Source organism: Lagopus muta, chromosome 23 (genome assembly GCF_023343835.1).
Source record: "Lagopus muta isolate bLagMut1 chromosome 23, bLagMut1 primary, whole genome shotgun sequence".
Lineage (NCBI taxonomy): Eukaryota > Metazoa > Chordata > Aves > Galliformes > Phasianidae > Lagopus > Lagopus muta.
The window spans coordinates 5,511,412-5,529,630 of record NC_064455.1 but is presented as its reverse complement, the minus strand read 5'-3'; the positions used below and the strand labels follow the sequence as shown (position 1 = coordinate 5,529,630).

At 54.0% G+C, this 18,219-nt stretch overlaps 3 protein-coding genes across 4 annotated transcripts; 1 reads left to right on the top strand and 2 right to left on the bottom strand.

The window, feature by feature from the left end:
- Positions 1–2,514: 2,514 nt before the first annotated feature.
- ZBTB8B (zinc finger and BTB domain containing 8B) lies at positions 2,515–9,368 on the bottom strand. Of its 2 annotated transcripts, none has more exons than XM_048969270.1 (4): positions 9,302–9,368; positions 8,214–9,164; positions 5,609–5,787; positions 2,515–5,324 (listed from the first exon to the last, which is right to left on the bottom strand). In XM_048969270.1, exons 2-4 carry the CDS (start codon positions 9,151–9,153, stop codon positions 5,013–5,015), a joined length of 1,431 nt encoding a protein of 476 aa, XP_048825227.1. In that variant the 5' UTR covers positions 9,154–9,164; positions 9,302–9,368; the 3' UTR covers positions 2,515–5,012. The 2 variants fall into 2 exon arrangements, with proteins under 2 accessions (XP_048825227.1, XP_048825228.1); XM_048969271.1 differs by having other exon boundaries at positions 8,214–9,161; positions 9,302–9,341.
- A 31-nt stretch (positions 9,369–9,399) lies between these two features.
- Positions 9,400–14,742, top strand: BSDC1 (BSD domain containing 1). Its single transcript, XM_048925490.1, has 11 exons — positions 9,400–9,444; positions 9,581–9,641; positions 10,076–10,192; positions 10,698–10,865; positions 10,973–11,027; positions 11,658–11,773; positions 12,066–12,134; positions 12,314–12,395; positions 12,586–13,119; positions 13,516–13,619; positions 13,911–14,742. The coding sequence occupies exons 1-11, from the start codon at positions 9,434–9,436 to the stop codon at positions 13,941–13,943; spliced, it is 1,350 nt and encodes a 449-aa protein (XP_048781447.1). The 5' UTR covers positions 9,400–9,433; the 3' UTR covers positions 13,944–14,742.
- A 1,320-nt stretch (positions 14,743–16,062) lies between these two features.
- TSSK3 (testis specific serine kinase 3) lies at positions 16,063–17,438 on the bottom strand. The gene is made up of 2 exons (XM_048925523.1): positions 17,088–17,438; positions 16,063–16,724 (listed from the first exon to the last, which is right to left on the bottom strand). The coding sequence occupies exons 1-2, from the start codon at positions 17,230–17,232 to the stop codon at positions 16,063–16,065; spliced, it is 807 nt and encodes a 268-aa protein (XP_048781480.1). The 5' UTR covers positions 17,233–17,438.
- Between the last annotated feature and the right edge of the window lie 781 nt (positions 17,439–18,219).

Below are 18,219 nucleotides of genomic sequence, written 5' to 3'. Positions count from 1 at the left end.
GCACCTTTGGAAGCCCCCAGGTCTGTTAGAGGAGCATTCAGGTTCAAGCACTGCTAAATGCTTCTCGTGTTCTTCCACAGGGCAGGCAGTTCTGGTTGCTGCTCTGAACAGAGGAACTCGTGTGGCTGCCCTTGTGTGGCAGCTCAGCCCCTGCGATCCGCGAGTTCACAAAGCCACTGGATGTGGCCACCAGGCCCCTCTATGCCTGCCAGCCCAACTCATCAGCACCACTCTTCTACAGAACATCCTATGTGATTCCCCAACTCTTCCATATCCCAAAGAGTTCTCGTACTGAAAAACTCCTCCTGAACAGAACAGTTTGTGGGTGTTTGTTCTGCTTGGCCCAGCTGGTTTTGCACAATCCAGGTCCTTTCCCCGGGGTTCCAGAGGGCGCTGAGCTCAGCAGTTTTACCAGCACAGGCAGGAGCTCAAGGGCTCTCCATCTGCTGGAGAGAGGTAATGGAATTTTAAAGTAGGCAAAGAATGCAGTGATATCTCGACTAAATGAATCAGAAATTTTACACCTGTGTTCAGAACGCTCAGCATGCTTCAGGAAACCCGCGCAGGAATTTACACAGCAGTTGGGAGCGGCCACAGAGCAGAGCGTGGCTCCTCATCCACCGGGACTCGTTTCACCCCGTGCTGCACAGTAACACTGCAAACGTGGATTCCAGCAGCTGTTTCATCTACTGCTCTGCATTTCTGCACTGCAGTTACTGTTGGTATCCACGAAAGTTCCACTCAAGCTGGGGGAGTTTGTCCAATGGAGGTGGCTTAGCAGCTGGCTGGAGGCGCTTCCAACAGCACCCAGCGGTGCCCCAGCTGCAAGGCTGAGCCTGCTTTGTAGAGAATGACTTAAAAATGACTTTCAGGAGTCATTGTTGGTGCTGATACAAACACTATCGACAGTTTCTGTACTGTTTTAATCAGGTTTCGGTACCCAAGTATCAAAGTATAATCAAGTAGCACAGTGAAGAGGTTTAAGTTTTCCTGAGAACTCGAGTCCTAATCCTGCACCACCAATGGAAACCTGCTCTGCTGTATTTTTCATTTCCAACTCAGCTTCCCATATTTGGAACCGTGAGCAGATTCCTGTGCAGCCCGCCTGCAATTCTTACCTGCCTGCTCCTTCTGAGTCCAGCTCCTCTCTGAAGCAACGCTGCCAGATCTACTCTCAATTACATTTACAGTTTAAAGAATCTCACAGCTTTGCTCCCGAGTCTGGTCATTAATTACTGCTCTCCCTTTCAACGGAAAACCAGAAAAAATTGAGTCCACTTACTGTGAGATCAATATTTAACACTTTATGTTCAACTATAAAAGAACGGCACTGCATACAGCATCCACTGTCATACATTTAACATTCAGCAAAGAAAATTCGGTAATCCACCGCTGTAGGGAAAAAAGGAAAGAGAGAAAGCAGGTAAAGCTTTGATCCCCCCTCACGAAGCATGAATTCCTGCGCGTGGGGCTGCACCCCGCTGCTCTCAGCGCTGCTTTACGAAGCACCGCACGGCACCGCAGCTCCAACCCCGTGCTGAAGGCTCCACCGCCGCCTCGGCTCCACCGCCGCCTCGGCTCCACCGCCGCCTCGGCTCCACCGCCGCCTCGGCTCCACCGCCGCCTCGGCTCCACCGCCGCCTCGGCTCCACCGCCGCCTCGGCTCCACCGCCGCCTCGGCTCCACCGCCGCCTCGGCTCCACCGCCGCCTCGGCTCCACCGCCGCTCTGCCCTTCTCAGGCGCGGCGGCTCCAAACCAACCCGAGCTCGAGCAGCCCGTCCCGCTCCGTTGGGCGGCCCAGGGGCGGAGCTGGGCGCTGTTGGGTTGGACCAAAACATCTCGAATGCCAATAAAACGTTTTCATGATTAAAAACATAATAAGCGGCATTCCAGTGGGTTTGGAAACGCGAATAATTTTCAGGCTTGTCTGAAAGAAAAAAATGTAAAGAACCCACTGAAATAAACGTGACTGTATTTCACCATAAAAAAAGAAGTAGGAAAGGAGGAAGGGGGGTTACGTTTTTTCCATCAACTCACAGTATTTGAAACCAACAGATAAACGCAGATTTTAAGCACAGACTTTAAAAGCAGGCTTTAAAAAAGACTGATGTATCCAACGCCATCACACAGCAGACCCGGGATTTGGTCCCCATTCTGCATTTTAGGAACATTTGTGACAGTGGCTGCTTTCCTGCTGGGGTTTTGTCGGCCAGCGTGAAAAAAAGAAAAGCTTGGAAAAAGATTTTAAAAATCCAAGGTGGTTAAAAAGCACGTGAGAAAACAAAGTCAGCATCAGCGGTGCGAAAGCCGTCCTGCAGCATCCCGTGTGTGAGCTGACAGCAGCCTTTGAACCCTCACTGAGGATCTCATCTCTCCCAGCGCGGCAGCAGGAATGGATGAGCCCAGTTCCAACCCCTGGGAATGGCGCTGTGAACCTCAATCCAGACACACTCCGAGTCCCCGAGTCAACTTTCCAATGGTTCAACAGTGACAATAATTTAAAAAGCCAAAGCGACCCTCTGAGAGAGTTTTATTTTTTATCAGAAAGCTCCAGAATGCTCCCAGATCCACAAATCTAGTAAGTCACTTCTACAGGTAGGGTTAGATTTATGAGAATTCATCACTCAAAGGAGGCAAAAGGACCCCAGTTATGAAACTGCCTTACAAAACATCAGGAAATTAAATGACCACATCAGGAAGATTTACAAGGGCTTGCACCAAGAGGTGAAATGCACCATGAACACAGTGCAGCTGGTATTCCATCAGTGAAACACAGTGCAATTGCGTGCTAAAGCTTGCTCCTAAACAAAGTCAGTTCCATGGAGCTGAGACTGAAATCTCGGTCTGCGCGGCCTTTAAAAACTTTGAGAAGGAGATTTTATTAAAATGAGTTTCATAAAAACACCTTTGATTTGTTCGTTAAGCACCATGTGAACGTTTGATAACAGTTACGTCGTTTCCTCAAAGCTCGTGGAGGCTGCAATTACAGGGGGAGATTTCAGGAAAACATCAAAGCGGGTGGGAAGCACAGCAAACACAGACACGAACATTCGGTCACAAGAACGTGGACAACCCCATCCTCCTCTACTAAATACAAAAGCAGGACTCAGCTGAACACAAAGCAGCACAACGACAGATCAACAGGAAACATCGACTCTGGTGGTCGCTTTCAGTCCGGAGCGCAAACAGCGCGGCCCCCCGCAGAGTCACACCAAGCACAGCACGGCCCGTCCTCTATGCACAAGACGCACAAAACAACCCCTAAGACCAAAGAGAGCAGACAAGTAAAATTGCCGAAGGTCTCTGCAGTTGTTCCTGCAGCTTTATTACAGGCTTTCTCAAGAGCTTCGCTTTCCCTGCTCCGAACGCCTTCCAGCTCAGCACAGCTCCGTGGGACAGCAGCAGCTCCTGGCAGCTCCTCAGCCGCAGCCTCGCTCAGCTGATCTCAGTCACCTCCACCAATGCTGACATCGACTCGGCATCCCTGTGCCACAACGACCAGCCCTGCTGCCCTGGGATGCCCGGTCACCACACATCGTTTGGGTCCCTATTTACATTCTTGTCTCACTCCCATTAGTGAGCTACTCCAACAAATGCAGACAGTGTCACTTCTTTGGGTGTTCTCACTCACAGCAGTCCTTCCAGTATTGGATAATGGGATACCAAAAAATACCTTCTGAGGTTGTCGCACTCAGCAAGAGCAGGACGGCAGCTCGAATGTTGGTGCTGCAGGTGGCATTTCCAAACCACTGGCTCCACTTGCATTGCATCGTTCTGATTTCCAAAAGTGCTTCAGACCCAAAACTGCAGCCAAATCACCAGAGGATGATTTTTACCTGGAAGGTAAAACTCTCACCTCATCTGAAAGCCAACCTTTATCGATCCCAGCAGTGAAACAGGAGGCCCATTGCAGAGCTTAACAACCCCGGTACCTGTATGAATTTATACAGCAATACAAGCTGTGCAAAACGTCACCAAAGACTGAAAGAAAGCAGGAGAAAAGAAAAAGATTTGTGTACAAAGGGGTCAGTAAAAAATTCAGAGATTTGCCAGCCAGCTGCTTCTAGAAAGGTCCGCTGTGCTGTTTGATACACAGAGCTCACTGACAGCCACTGTGCTGTTCCTCAGTGCATCCACTTTCCTCTTCTGGAACTGGAATTCCCCAGTATCCTGATGCACAGATTTTCACTTCTGTGGTGAAAAGCTGAAGAGATTTGGGCAGTTTGCTTCATAAGCTGAGAGACCAAGACAACAGACACCATTACGTGTGCTTAAGCCAGAACTACTGGTGTCTAAGGGACATCAAGGACACACCTGAAGAGCTGCAGTCTGAGCTGTGCATCCACTGACGAAGATGCAGTAAAAACAATTCGGAAAGAGAACCTTGTTCTCTAAATACTTGTACTTCAGGATATGTGAAATGTATTTATTCTTACTTTCTCTGCCTTCATCAGCAGCATATTTCTGTTATCCTGACACGTCTGCCCTGGCTTCCAGGGCACAGTAAGTCTATGGAAAGATGCAAGGTTTACAGTTTAGATAACACTGCCCTGATGCAGAAAGATCAAAACTTAGTTTAGAAAAGTCCAAAGTAAGGATGAAAACCACATTTCTTCTAATTGAATCTTCAGAGAGACAACAGTGCCCCTTCCAGACCAGAGATTAAGGAACACGACATCATTACTTGAAGAACCCTGTTATCAAAACAACAGGAGTCCTGCCTACAAAGCACCTCCTGTTCTTCGAAACCAGGAGGCAGAGACACAGCTGGAGATTGCTCAGAAAAAACCTCTGTGAACCCCAGGCAGATCCTTCACAGAATTCTGGTGCACAGCACTGAAAACTTGAAAGTATTAAGAACTGGGATTTCTTCCCATTCTTCTATTAAAACACTGAATAACAATTAAAAAAACCCAACTCAGTCTCACTAACTGGATAAAAACAAAGTTTTCTGTCGCAGACCAACCACTGTTGGAGAGAGACCTTCAATCCTCCCCACCTCCTCCCACTGCTACGTAAGTGTTTCTCGGTCTGCTAAGCTCCTGTGGATTTCCTGCTTGTCCTCAGCATCATCATCATCAGCAGGATCGTTCTCCTCCCCAGACTCCACGTATATGGGCCAGTCATTGTCCGGATCACCCTTCTCCTGGCCCTCTGACGATGGTTCCATCAGACTGAGGTTAATGGGCATCGAGTCCTCATGCGTGGTGGTCACACAAGTGCAGCTGTCACACAAGCCAAAGCGCCGTAATCCTTGAGACAGGCTGCTCGTGAACGTTCTCCTGCAACCCTTACAGATAATCGGCTTATTGGATCGATGCACCTGAAGTTAAAAACACAGCGTTATGGTAACAGAAGCAATTGGTAGCTTTGGCTGTTCCTAGGGTTACAACAAACACCCACGTTAGGCTACGGGCAGCAACTCGACCACATCTCCAGCAACAGAAACCTGGGGCTACACAAGTACTAACAAATCAAATATCGGTTGCTTACTCTTCTCATTCACGAGGCTTACCTCACGCTGCCACAGCCTCTGTCCAGACGCTGTGAAACCCTGGGAACAACACGTCAGCCTGCCCTAAGGGCTGCCCCCGGCCCCACACTCACACTCAGCGCGTGGCTCCGCAGGTGCTCCTGCCGCGTGAAGCGCTTCCCGCAGGTCTCACAGGGGTACGGCCGCTCACCGGTGTGCGAGCGGATGTGGCGCTTCAGGATCCCCTTCTGCTTGGCCGTGTAGGGACAGAACGGGCACTTGTGGAGCTTGATCGGCACCACTAACACGTCACCTTTAGGAGAGAAACAAGGCGTTACGCTCGGCAGCGCTTGCCGCATTTGTTTCTCGTCCTCGCCGTGACTCAGTCAGGATAATTCATTTTCCGCTCCTTTTGTATCTGGCTTACCTGGAATTTCTGTGCTGGGCAATTGCAAAAACTTCTGATGATGGTCGAGTCCCTCGAAAGTCAGTTTGCCCCATCTCTGAGCGAGCTGCCTCACAACACCACGCGCACTCCATGGTTAAGAAGCCTTTTAGTTTGGTGCCCATAAGTTGCTTTCAGTGCACTGTCGTCACTGCCACAAAAACTCTCTCTCCATTCTTTTCTTTAAAGGTTGGCATTACCACGAAACAGCATCAGCAGCTAGAATCTCTACCACAAATGACCCTGCTTCCCATACACCTTTACTATGCACGTGAATTTAGATGTGGGGAACTCATCTGAAATATGAAGGCATCTACTGGTATTCACTTTATTCTACTAGAAATAGAATCCATACAGGTCCTGGTTGGATTTTACTTTTCCTAGAGTTGGACCACATTTATGTACTTAGATGCAAACACAGAGAACTAAATTTGAAGATCTCCTTTTGCACACACACGAGCGTTCCCATTTTTTTCAGTATCAGCCTGGACATGGGCTGCCATCCTAGCATGAAGGTTCAGCTGTTGTACTGAACCATTCGTTTTCTCCAATGTTTCAGCTTCAGAGAAGTATTTGCATTTCCAGCTCTTTTGCAGCCGCTCGCCAGCAGCAGCACTGCAGAACAGCACTGCAGAACAGCACTGCAGAACAGCACTGCACTGAGGTTTGCCAAACTCAAAAAAAAAAAAGTGCCTGGTACCAACAGGCCACCATCAAGTGAGATGCATCTCACCCAGCTCCACACCTCCCTGCTGGGCGCTCAGAGCTCCACACACAAACACAAAAGCAGGCTGCAGACTTGCCTTGCTGTCTGCCCTCCACCAGCTGCAAAAGGCTCAGGATGACTGCAGCAGAAGCAGACTGGGAAGAGGCAGCTCGAATCCACGAGCGCAGGTTCTTCCAGCAGGAGCGTGCTTTGTCCTGCCTGCTGTTTTAGGAGAATGCTGAAGACAGCAGGAGCATTGAAGGCTGAGAAGTAACCTTCCCACTCCCTGCTTATGACCACATTTTTTGGTGCTCCTATTTAAAGCACATCTAGCATTAACATTTCTAATGCGTTCACAGCTGATGTCCTCTACCAAATTTTTGAATATTCCCTTTTCAAAGCAATATTAACAATCCAAAGATTGAAGGAATGGCAGAAAAGTAAGCAAACTGTGTTAGAAGCTCTCACCTGGCTACATGTCACAAACCACAAGGTGATGCTGTGACTGCACGCTGTTCTGTAACTTACTCTTTTGTTGACACTAAGACTGGATGTGTGACTTTACCAGGGTTATTACCTACAAGCACTGGGGGAATATATTGTTTTTATTGGTTTTAAGATCAGACTTGTGTACTTGAACTAGAAATAACAAGAATGTGAGAGCTTGCTATCCAGAACAGAACATTCCATGAAAGATCTCCTCTGTGCTGCCTGCGCTGCTACTCCATCTGCCATATCCTGAGCAGTTCTGTCACTCGCAGCGTGCTGTCAGCTGCCTCCCTTCTTCGTAAGACAGTTTGGACGAGGTCAGTTGTTTGCTAACATTACAAGCAGGTAAAATGCCCAAATCCTTTGAGTCCATTTCAGCAGAAACGCTTAAGCACCTTCTTCTCCAGGTCCCTGACACTGCTGCTAGGAGACACTGCTGCCAGCGCGGGACGTCCCATGGGCACAGGCCTGTGAAAGCAGCAGCACCTCAGGTGACCAGCAGATGAAAAACGATTCTGCCTCTGGAAGTAAAAGTTAAGTCTTTATGCAATAGCACAGGTTAAAGCTTTCCATGTTCCTAAAAGACATTCATGGTAACATATTACTGAACAGCATCGATTTCTGTCTTTTTGAAGGTGAAAGTAACAGCAAATGGACTCCTGCCCTGCATCTGATTAACTGGAAGGAGCTCCATGGAATAAGCTAACTTTGGTGCAGCAGAGGATACAGAACACTCCTCCTGGAGAAGTCCAACTTATCTTCCCATTTCTGCTGCTAAAAAAAATAACCTTCTCACAATTCCAGTGTTTCAAATTTGCCTGCCATTCAACAAGGTCCCAAATGAGAACGTTTAGAGGGTCACCAACACCAAGCTCCAGAACTCGTTTCAAAGAGACTGTGGAACCTATTACAAATACTTACCTTCCAAATGCTGCACTGAATAAATGCGTACAGCTTTCATTTGAAGTCCAGAACAACAGTTTATTTCACTATGGCATAATATTCAGCAACGTATTCCTGAACAAGAAAGAGTAACAGAGGTCACACGACTACGCGGTTTCCTCACCAATCGCAACGACTGACCCTCGAGTCCTCTCACCTGCGTCCTCACCATACCAGTCGCTGTGAATGTCCATCATGGAGCTCACGGCCACCCCCGCATCCTCTGGCCTACCCTCAAAGCCCCGAACAAAGTGATGAACTACGTCATCCTTCCTCTGAGCCGAGCTGTTGCGCAGCAAGGCCTCTAGGAACTGCTTCATGTGGTAGTTATTGCAGGCCAGGTCCATCGCCTGCCCTCCGTGCAGCCCCTCGTCCACCTGCTCCAGAGACAGCGCAGGCGGGTACTGCTGCAGCCGCCCACCCACGTCCACCTCTACCTCGTCCGCATCGAACTCGACCTTGGGCTCCACCCCCTTGGGCAGGGAAGAGTTGGCGTCGTCCGGGGAGTCGCTGCCCCCGGGGTCCCTCACCACCAGCTCCAGGGGATGGCAGCTGCTGCACTCTCCGCACGGAGGGTCGCTCTGGCAGCCCGCCATCCTCTCCTTTTCCCGCGGGGCTGAGGTGCCGCTCTGCCCCTTGGTGCTGTGCGAGGGGCCCTCTCTCGCTGAGCCTCCGCTCCCACTGTCAGCCTGGTAGAAAGCGGCTTCCCTCTCTATTTTCCTGCAAATATCCAGTGAGGACCTAATGTAGGCCTTGCAGAAGTTGACCACGTCCGTCATTTGCAGGTAGCTCGCTGCAGACATGACCTCGATGACGTTCTCCCCGCAGAGATCCAACTTCCCCGAGTAAAGGAAATCCAGGATGACGGAGAAGGCCTCCGAGGTGACGATGTCCAGGGAGGCCGTGCTGTGCCGCCCGCTGTCCTGTATGTAATGAATCAGCAGGGCCCTGAAGTAGCCGCTGTTGGCAAACAGAATGTTTTTGTGTGCTTTGAAGATCCTCCCCTCCACGATGATGCTGCAGTCACAGAAAAAATCCCTCTTGCGCTGCTCGTTGAGCTCCCCCAGGAGCTTCGTGTAGTACGACTGCATCTCCATGGCCGCGGCTGCTGCGGGCGGAGGGAGAAGGAACCGTCAGAAGGAACCGTCAGAGGGAACCGCAGAGCGGAACCCTCCCAGCACCGACCCGACCCGACCCGACCCGACCCGACCCGACCCGGCCACCCCGCTCCGCCGCCCCGCTCACCTCCCCGCGCCGCTCCCCGCCCGCCGGGCCCTCCCGGAAGCAGGAAGTGGCGCTGCCGGAAGTCACCCCTCCGCGGAAGGCGGGACTGAGAGGTGAGGGGTCGGTAAATATTGGTGACGTCACGCCGCCAAGATGGCGGAAGGGTGAGCGCGGCGTTACGGCGGAGCGGCCGGGCGGGGTCGGGCCTCGGGCCTCGGGGGCGGCGGGACGGACGGTGCCGGTGGGTCGGGAGCGGGGGGGCTTGGGGTCGGGCCGGCTGACGTGCGTGTGCTCTGACAGGGAGGACGCGGGCTGGTGGCGGAGCTGGCTGCAGCAGAGTTACCAGGCCGTTAAGGAGAAGGTAAAGCGGCCCCGAGGCCTCGGGGAACGGCTGGGAGCGGGGGGTGGCGGCGGGGGAGGTGAAGGCGGCGGCGGAGGCGGGGGAGCCGGGATCGGCAGCTCCTGGAGCCGGGCGGGTCGGTGCCCGCAGCATCGCGTCCTGATGAGTGACGGTGCTGCTGATGTTAATTATACAGGACTCGTTGCGTGGCTTTTCCACACCTGTTTTTCTTTTCCTGTTTTTTGTTTTTCAGCTTTTAACTCAAAAAATACTCTGATGTGTTTTGTGTATGGCTGTTTCCCATTGTTATTCTGATTACTGCAGTTTTTCCCCTTGCACGGGTCGGGGTAAAGGCACCTTGCAATTCGTTTCTGTGTGTTTGAGGTGTTCCCAGAGCTACCAGAGTTTTGTGAGAGACCAAAAGATTAGGCAGTCTGTTTGTTGTCTCCCTGCAGTCCACAGAAGCTTTAGAATTCATGAAACGGGACCTGGCTGAGTTCACTCAAGTTGTGCAGCATGATACAGCCTGCACGATCGCTGCTACGGCCAGCGTGGTCAAGGACAAACTGGCAGTGAGTATCGGAGCTGAGTTCTTGCTGTGGAAAGCAGAATGGGGTGAATAAGACATACCTGCAGCTGGCGCATCCCTCCTGCCCCTGAGGACACAATCCTCCCCTTGTAGATTTAGTGCTGAGTGGGATTTTCTCACTGTAATGATGAAGAAGCTTTGGGGATCAGTGAGGGAAGCTTAGCAGTGCTTTCTTGCTGTCCATGTGCTGTGCAGGCAGGTTACTGGCAGCATCACCATGGTGTGACATCAGACTTTTGCACAAGCTGTCAGCTTTGCACGGCTGTTTCTGTGCCAGTCTCTGAGCCCAGCTCCCTTTCCTCTCAAAGCCCAGACTCTGTTTCCAAGCAACCCACTGTGAAGGACAGCCTGCTCCACCACCACGTGGGGACAGTGACTGCCAGCACACCTTTTGCCCAGCCCTGGCCACAAGTCATCTCAGTTTTTGGAGGGAGAGAAATCCTGCTTCAGGCACCATTCCTTACACTGTGTCACTGTTTTTCTTCAAGAGGACAGAAGCTTCTGGTGCAACTGAAAAGGTGAGGAAGGGGATCTCTGACTTCCTGGGTGTCATCTCAGACACTTTTGCTCCTTCACCAGACAAGACCATCGACTGCGATGTCATAACGCTGATGGCAACACCCACGGGTACCACAGAGCCCTATGACAGTGCGAAGGTGAGTGCCCCAGCTCTCGGCTTCCCCTCAGCGCTGATCCTAGGCTGTCCTTGCCTGTCCTGCACTCCCCTCCACTGATGCTCCTCCACTTATGTGCTCTCCTCCAGGCTCGCCTCTACAGCCTCCAGTCAGACCCAGCCACCTACTGCAACGAACCTGACGGTACGGAGCCCTGGCAGCTCTGCTGAAAAAAGCTGCCCTGGTGTGGGGTCTGCGGGCCGTCCTGAACTGTGCAGAACCTTTCGGCAGGGGGTCTGTGGACTGAGTGTAGGCAAGGGCACTGTGGTGGGAAGCAGGCCCATCTGTTGCCTTGAGGACTAGCTTAGATCGAGTTTTCTGGGTTGGTTTAAACAGCTTCTGCAGCTGCTGCTGTCCTACAGGTGGGCGCAGAGATCGGAGTCTCGGTCTCCCCTGAGGCTGGGATCTGTCACACAGCTGTGAGCAGCAGCGCTGCTCCTTTCCTCTGGGAACAGGCAGCGTATGGCAGATGGGGGGGAGTGCGTGCAGCCCTCCAGGCCTTGGCTGCTTTTGGCTAGAAAATGCTATTCCTCCCTTCCCTGGTTTCTCTGCTTCGACTGCACGCTGCTTGTGAATCCCCTCCCGCTTGTGTGGGGTTTGATGCCACAGGAAGGTGTGCTCATCTCAGGGCTGCGTGTCTTGTTGTATTCCTGCCTTTCCTTGTCCAACCATTGCTCACCTCATCTCATTGGGAGCATCTTTCCAAAGAAACTTCCTGAAACTTTGTGCCTTGTTTATGCCAAAGATTGTTCTCTCTCTTCTTGTCCTGTGCAGGCCCTGCTGAGCTTCTTGAAGCCTGGCTCTCCCAGTTTAGCCTGGAAGAGAAGAAAGGGGAGATCGCAGAACTGCTGGCAACCAGCCCTTCCATCCGGGCTCTCTACACTAAAATGGTAAAACGGCCTTTATTACTGTAGCAGGAAGGTTCTGATCTGGGTTATGATTCCCACCTGAGCCCTGAGGAGTTGGTGGCAGAAAGGATTGTAGTTGCACGTTGTATTTCTGCCCCCACTTGTTCTTCATGGTCCCAGATCAGAAGTTCTCTGGCTGTCTGATGTCTGAGCATCTGTTGGTGTGAACCTCGCGCTTTGTCCCAGCTCTGTGTGCCTGGGAGGCTGGTGCCCTGTGCAGCTTACAGTGGTTCTTGAAAGGCTCGTGACCTTCCCCTTCCTGTGCTGTTTCCAGGTCCCTGCGGCTGTCTCCCACTTGGAGTTCTGGCAGCGCTACTTCTACAAAGTGCATCGCCTGGAGCAGGTGGGTGGGCAGGTGGGGGTGGCACTGCAGCAGAGTGCTGCTGGGGCAGGCTGAAGAGTGGAAGGTTCGTTCCTGGAAGAGCAGGGCTTGGCTGCCTTCTGTGTCCCTGACGTTGCTGATGTTCCTGGGGGAAGAAAGGTCCAGGACGTGAGCAGCTGCTGATGCTGAGTTCCCTGCAGGATGAAGTCCGGAGGGAGGCCCTGAAGCAGCGCGCGGAGCAGAGCATTCACCAAGAGGAACCAGGCTGGGAAGAGGATGAAGGTGGGTTAGATGGTGGAGGGGGTTCTGTGGGCAGCCTTGTGCAGCCGTCAGCAGTCTGTTAGAGAAGGTGGCAGCTCCTCCTTGCTCCCACCAGTTCAGCTCCTGGCCCAGCTTTATCCAGAGCTGCTGTGCTGTCAGTTGCTGCTGCACTCGCTGAAACATCTCTTGCTTCTCTTCTGCCTTCTTACAGAGGAGTTCTTGGGGATGTCACCCCTGCCTTGTGCGAACGTGAAATTTCCACAAGCAGCAGAGAAAGCATCTGCTCCTGCAGCCCTGGAGGGGAGCCACCCCTCTGTTCACAAGGGACCCTCGGAGGAAAGCTGGGCCATCCTCCCTCCTGAGCTGGCCCCAGCAGAGGGGAGCCCCTCTGAGAGCAGCGAGAGCGTTTCCCTCGTGACTCAGATTGCAAACCCTGCCTCTGTGCCTGCCGTGCAGCTACAGACTGGAGTGCAGCCATCTGGGGACAGAGTGCTCTCCCAGAGGCTGCTGGAGGCCACCTCAGAGGAGCAGAACCCGCTGCCAAAGCCCCCCGAACCGGGGCGTCCCTCTGTGCAGCAGCCAGCAGCACGCTCAGAGCAGCCGGCTGTGAGTGGGGCCAAGGAGGTGGAGAGCAAAGCCCAAGGCAGGACAGAGACTCTGAAAGAGGAAGGACCAGCAGATCTACGGATCTTTGAGCTGAACTCTGACAGTGGGAAGTCCACCCCTTCCAACAACGGCAAGAAAGGTGGGTGTGGACCAGCCTGGCAACCTGCTGTGTGGCAGCTTTGAGGAAGGGGCTCAGAATGGAAAGCAGGGTGCAGAATCTTGGGCTTGGAGCTCTGATGCTGGTCATGCAGATAATGGGGTCAGTTGGGCCTTTTGACAAAACATTAAGACCAGGTAACATCCTAATTGACCCACAGATTTTCTGCTGTGCAGATCTCTGTCCCAGCCCGCTGTTCCCTGAATTGCTGTCTGGAACATATGAAAAGCCAAGCACGGGTTCTTTGCTTTGGTGATAATGGAGGGAAGAGAAAAGAAATCAAAAGTGTCTGCTGAGCAGAGCAGCTTTTGCTTTGGCCAGAGTGCCTGGAGAGCAGATGCAGCCCGGGTGGCTCAGCTGTGGTGTTTGTGGTTCCAGGTTCCAGCACGGATATCAGCGAGGACTGGGAGAAGGACTTTGATTTGGATATGACTGAAGAGGAGGTGCAGCTGGCGTTGTCGAAAGTGGAGGTGTCTGGGGAGGTGAGTTGGGGCTGGCAGTCACTCAGATGGGGGAGAGCTCTGCTCCCAGAGGGCGCCAACATTTCAGCTCTGCAGGGACGTGGGGATCAGGATGAGCTGGAGCAGAGGGTGGCGTCCAGATGTGCTCAGAGAGGGAGGAGTGTTCCCCAGGGAGAGCTCAGCAAACAGATCCCTGCTGTCCGGACGTGGAGCTGGGGGTTGTGCAGGCTCAGGTGCCCTGGGAAGGAGGATTTCTCAGCAGATGGCTGCTGAGTTGCAGAAACAATTGAGGGATGTTATTCTTGTTTGCAGCTGGAAGATGAAGAGTGGGAAGACTGGGAATAAAGCAACGGCTTCCAGCTTATCACAGGCTCATTTCCACCATCGAATGTGAATTAAATCACGGACCGGCTATTCCTTTGTGTGTAACTGTGCTGGGGATTGCAGCTCCTGGCTGAAGGAGTTTTACTCCTGCTAAATCCTGTGGGCAACTCAAACGACCCCTTCAGACCCAGAGGAGGGGGGAAGAAGTGGGAATTTGCTCGTACACTTTAAGCTGCTGGGGAGCTCATCTTCTGAGGAGGTCCGAGAGAGTGGCGAGGCCAAAACTGACAGCCCCAAAAGCGTCAGGTGGAGGCAGATGCAATGCAGTGAGGGGCTGAGTGGGCACTTGGGCAGCTGGCAGGATTGCTCGGTGCTGTCAGGCTGCCTGTTGGGTGATGGTGTGTGTGTGTGTGTGTTTAATCTGTGTGCAGCAGCTCAGAGGTTCCCAGGTGCTGCTCCTGCTCGCTCTCTGAGCTGCTGGCCCATCGCCCCCGTTGTGGGGAGCAGCTGGGGCTGGAGGTACTGCAGCAGAAGTGTCCTGTCTGCTGTCACACTCACTGCTGCAAAGGAAAGCAGTTGGCTTTTGGCTTTGGCCTGAAGCTGGGCCGCGCTGGAAGGAGCTAAACTCCCTGCCAAACCCTTAGCTTCTGCCTGGCTTTTTGTCTTGGAAGCTTCTTCTAATGGAAACTCCTGTCTCCTGCAGCAAGAGCAATGGCTCCTCTAAGAGCCAAGGCTTGATGTTGTGCTCTTTGCAGCTAAAACAGCTGCACTGCCTTTCTCTACTGCGTTTTGTGTACTTCTATTAAACTCTCCAAGCAGAGTGCTTGTGGCTTGCTCTTTCCTGAGCCCTTCCTGGGTGGGCGGTGCTTTGGAGCAGCACCCTGCTGCACCGGTGCCCTTAGCAGAGCTGCAGCCACCCCTTGTCTGCCCCGGGGCCGCAGGCCGCCCTCTGCTCATTTGGTTTCCTTCACTTGAGCCCCTGCGACTGCTTGCAATGCTTCCTTCAGCCCCAGCGCCCCTTTCCAGGGCAGTTCCCTCTTAAGGTCAGGAGATGCTCCTCACTGGATGTCAGGAACAGGAGGTTCCCTAAGGGGGCGGAGCTGTGCTTGGCCTTTTGGGAGGTGGTTTCATACCTGCTACCTTTGTTCTTCTGCCCCTTCCTTGGCTGCTTCATTTGAGCTGTGGTTTCCTCATTTCTAGTTGCATTAGTGTAGGTGCTCTTGGAAAACTTGATATTGTTCTCCCCACGTTTGGGGACATTCAAACGCGGCCGCCGATGCGTGTGGGTTCGCAGCAGCACCGACTTGAGGCCCTTACATGAGAGCTGCTTGTGCTGCAGAGCCCATGAGGAGCAGGGACTGAATGCAGCTCAGCTCCCAGAGCGTCCAGCAGAGCCTCTACAACCTGCACAGCCTCACCTGTGGGCTGCATTTCGCTCCAGCAGAAAAACCTGTTGTGAGCAAATGCCGGGCAGCCGTGGGGCGGTTCCTGCTGTGGGGCTGCTGCTGGGGCAGGCGCTCAGGGCTGCGCTCCCTGGGTCTGTGAGTCAGGCTGGATCCAGAGCTCTGGGGCTGCGCTGCCCTTGCGTGTCTCTTTTCTTTAGTCAAATTAACCATTTGGTTGTCTGTGCAATATTCTCTGTTTGGAACTATTCCACATCTCCCTGAGCCTTTTCTAGCTGGGGTGAAAAACCAGGAACAATTCTAACAGCTGGTAGTTTTGTAACAATGACTTTCTCCAAACCTTTTACAGACTTGCAGTTAACAGCAATTAAAAGAATTCAGCAGTCACCACCTGTGTCCTCGTTTCTTTTGCCTGTTGTGGGCTGGGGACAGCTGCCTCCAGAGGATCAACCGCTTTAAATTTCTATTTGCTTTGCTCCCCCTCACCTCAAGGGAAGTTTACTTAGTGGGGAGGGGGATGGGGACGAGGACAGGGGGGTGGATCCGCTTGGTCTGCTCTGTTCCCTGCTGCTGAAGGCCAGGGGCTGTGAGGGAGCGGGTAAAAATGGCCGGGTGTGAAACAGACCTCGTCTCCGGCAGCAATCGTGAGGCTGAATTAGCGGGAAACACTGACATCCGAGTTTATTGGCATCCTAGAAGCAATTCCTCCCCGCGGGACGGAGTGGGGCGAGCGCTTCTCAGGGTCTGGCCAGCCAGGGGTGCCTGCTGAGCCGCTCCACCGAGGGCCGCAGGACCATGTCTGGTTCCAGGAGCCTTTTCAGGAGGTCCTGGCACGACCTGGAGACCCGCAGGTGCCTGGGCAGGGAGACGCCTTTCTGCTGCTGGCACAACATCTGCGGGATGTTGGTGTCGTCGAAGGGCAGCTGGGCGCACAGCAGGACGTAGAGGATGACGCCCAAGCTCCAGATGTCGACCTTGCGGCTGTCGTGAGGCACTCCGTGCAGCACTTCGGGCGCCGCGTAGGCCATGCTGCCGCAGAAGGTGCGGCTCAGCTCCCGGCTGCCTGCAGGGAGCCGCTTGGCGAAGCTGAAGTCCGTCAGCTTCACGGTCTGGCCCTGCAGCAGCGCGTTCTCGCACTTGAGGTCGCGGTGAGCCACCCCACAGCTGTGGCAGTACTGGATGGCCTCCACCAGCTGGCGGAAGATCGCCCTGGCGCGGTGCTCGGGCAGGGGACCCTTGTGTGCCACGTAGTCAAACATGTCCCCGTCCTCGGCCAGCTCCATCACCAGGTAGATCTTCCCCTCTGCAGACTCCAGCACCTCATACATGCGGATGATGTTCTTGTGGTCCAAGCGCTCGATGATCTGCAGCTCCCGGGGCAGGAATTTCTGAATGAACTCTGCCAAGAGGAGGAAAATTCACTGTCAGTTCCTGAGTCGCTGAACACCGGCACCAGGCCTGGCTGCAGCCACAGGGTGGGAAGGAGGGGAGGTTGTGCCGTGGGTGCCTGGCTCCTCACAGGACCCTTATCTGCAGGGGATCTGAGCTCTGCTGCTTTTGGCCGCCTCTGCAGTTGGAGGAGCCGGTTAAACCAACCCCCCCTGGGCTGTGGCCCCCCGGCTGCTCTGCACTGCCCTCAACACCTGCCTTCCCTGTCTGCTCTTAGGTGGAAAGTTTGGGAAACTCACTTTCTGGCAGGGATGAAAAGCTTTCAAGGAGGGATGGTGCCTCAGCCTGGAAGCTCTTTGAGGCTACTTCTTACCTTCTGGACTTGCGCTCTTATCAATTATTTTAATTGCTACTTTCTTCTGGTGCTTATGGGAAAAGGCCTCCTTCACTTTGGAGTAAGCTCCCTCCCCAATGGTTTTGCCAAGCTGGTAGCCATTGGTAAGCAAAAACTCCTCCATGTTCTCTCACACACTGGGACTGTTCAATCTCAGGTCTACCCCAGCAACTCTACAACAGCATCACAGTGGCCAGGGGACCCCCGTGCCCTCTGTTGGCATGCGTAGGGCCACCAGGCCCTGCTCATGCCCTGGTGGGAAGGGGCATCGAGGCACCTCCTGTGGCCTGGGCGTGCTATTGTGATGCAGCTGATGCTGCGTGAATCCCAGATGACGGATGTGATCCAGGTGAGCAACTGCTCTGCCAGGCAGGGGGGATCAGGCTGCGCTGAGCTCAGTGGGCACGGTGAGTAGGGAGCTCATGGCATGGAGGAAAGTGGGGTGGGGGGCTGCCGGGGGCCCCACGTGTTTCTCTCCCACTTTCCTCGGGGCGGATCGGGGCGAGGCAGAAAGGCTTTCAGAGCCAGCGGTCAGAGAACGCTTTGCTGCAGCAGGGAGGGGAGCCCAGGGCCGTGCCACGAGCTCTGTGCCGGGCTGCGCTCCTTCCCTTCCACTGCAGCCTCACATCTGAGCTGAGTTCGGCAGCTCCAGCGCCTGCAGCCCAACCGGGCCGGGCTCCTTCGCCTCCTGAGGGCGAGGCACGGCCGCAGCGAGGAACGCAGCCAAGGCCCCGCGCCGCCGCTCACCTCGCTGACAGCCGCTTCTCCGCGCGCACAGACAGCCGGGCCCGGACATGAGCTCCCAGGAAGCGCCGCGGGCCCGGAGGTTCCCCATCGAGGCAGGCGATTGTCGCAGAGCGGCCACAGCGTTGGGGACACAGCAGCGGGTGGGCACCGCATGGACCGCGGGCAGGTGAGGGTCCGGCGGGGCTCCCCTGGTGCTACGCGCTGTGCTCTGCTGTCCCTGCGCTCACCCCGCTCTCCCTGCAGACAGCTGCGGCGATGCCCCGCGAACCACTGCCTGACGCTGCCCCACGTCCCCGTTGATGTCTTCATTGCCATGGGAGGGAACTGCCGGCCACGCAGCACCTGATGCCGCCGCGCCACGCGG

What these genes read in the sequence shown, in the direction of transcription:
- TSSK3 (XM_048925523.1), bottom strand. Translation starts at nt 17,232, where the DNA reads ATGGAGGAGTTTTTGCTTACCAATGGCTACCAGCTTGGCAAAACCATT. An exon ending in TAAGAGCGCAAGTCCAGAAG is followed by an intron (nt 16,725 to 17,087) that starts GTAAGAAGTAGC and finishes TCCTCTTGGCAG; the next exon opens with AGTTCATTCAGAAATTCCTG.
- BSDC1 (XM_048925490.1), top strand. An exon ending in AGGCTGGGAAGAGGATGAAG is followed by an intron (nt 12,396 to 12,585) that starts GTGGGTTAGATG and finishes GCCTTCTTACAG; the next exon opens with AGGAGTTCTTGGGGATGTCA. An exon ending in AAGTGGAGGTGTCTGGGGAG is followed by an intron (nt 13,620 to 13,910) that starts GTGAGTTGGGGC and finishes TCTTGTTTGCAG; the next exon opens with CTGGAAGATGAAGAGTGGGA.
- ZBTB8B (XM_048969270.1), bottom strand. Translation starts at nt 9,153, where the DNA reads ATGGAGATGCAGTCGTACTACACGAAGCTCCTGGGGGAGCTCAACGAG. An exon ending in CTGGTATGGTGAGGACGCAG is followed by an intron (nt 5,788 to 8,213) that starts GTGAGAGGACTC and finishes TCTCTCCTAAAG; the next exon opens with GTGACGTGTTAGTGGTGCCG. An exon ending in TGCGGAGCCACGCGCTGAGT is followed by an intron (nt 5,325 to 5,608) that starts GTGAGTGTGGGG and finishes TTTTAACTTCAG; the next exon opens with GTGCATCGATCCAATAAGCC.